General features: G+C 70.9%; 1 protein-coding gene across 1 annotated transcript in view; it reads right to left on the bottom strand.

The window, feature by feature from the left end:
- The window catches only part of Znf318 (zinc finger protein 318), a 31,429-nt gene extending 31,159 nt beyond the window's left edge, over nucleotides 1-270 (bottom strand). The window contains exon 1 of the mRNA XM_029561617.1: nucleotides 1-270. This exon is cut by the window's left edge and continues 287 nt beyond it. Within this exon, the coding sequence (XP_029417477.1) occupies nucleotides 1-103 (103 nt within the window). The 5' untranslated portion in view covers nucleotides 104-270.
- Nucleotides 271-795: the final 525 nt, after the last annotated feature.

Genomic DNA, 795 nt, shown 5'->3' with positions numbered 1-795 from the left:
GGGCCGGACCCGAGGAGGAGCCCGCGGGGCGGCCGGGGCGCGGGCCCCCGCCGTCCTTAGGCCGGTGCGAGGAGGCGGAGGACCGGGAGCTGCTGCGGTACATGGCGCCCACACCGCGGCCCTGCAGCCGCTCGCACTCCACAGAGCCCCGCCACCGCCGCAGCGCGCGGCCAGGCCCGAGGGAGCAGCCCCCTCCCCAGCAGCCCGCGACGCCCCTGAGGCCCAGCGGCGCGCGCCCCCGAGACTGGCGGTTGCAGAGCGCGGGCCCGCGTCGACACACCCCCGCCCCGCCCTCCTCGGTTCCCAGCGGCTCGGTGCCTAGTGAGGCCGCGCAGGCCCCGAGGAGTGCGGGGGGGAGGGGCGCGGGACCGCGCGGAGCCGGGGAGGGGCCGGGAGCAGAAGCGCGCGCCCACTGGGCTGCTCGCTCCGCCTCTTCAGCTCTCAAGATGGCGGCCTGCGAGCCGCCCATTTCCCCGCCCCTGGCAACACGTGACGCCCAGGGCCGAGGCGCCTGTAGGGCGGACAGGGAAACGGTTTGGGGGAGGTGTACTGGGTCTTCCTGGGACGCCGGGAGGCTTCAGGCCCGCAGGTTCACAGGCTGCTGGAGCCAGTCTGCGCTTTTCCCTCCACGCCCCCACCCAGCATGTTTGATTTACGAAATGACAATAAATGGTCAGAAATAGAATATAAATGACCCCTCCCCACAAGTTTAGCTTTGCTAGAGGCTTTGCTTCTCAGCGAGAGCACCCCACCGTCGGCCTCACCCCTAGGGAGGCAGCTTGAGGACCATCAATT

This window comes from Nannospalax galili, unplaced genomic scaffold, assembly GCF_000622305.1.
Source record: "Nannospalax galili isolate Female #2095 unplaced genomic scaffold, S.galili_v1.0 scaffold653, whole genome shotgun sequence".
In the NCBI taxonomy this organism is placed as follows: domain Eukaryota; kingdom Metazoa; phylum Chordata; class Mammalia; order Rodentia; family Spalacidae; genus Nannospalax; species Nannospalax galili.
The sequence above is the reverse complement of the archived record's forward strand: the minus strand, read 5'-3'. Positions and strand labels throughout refer to the sequence as shown.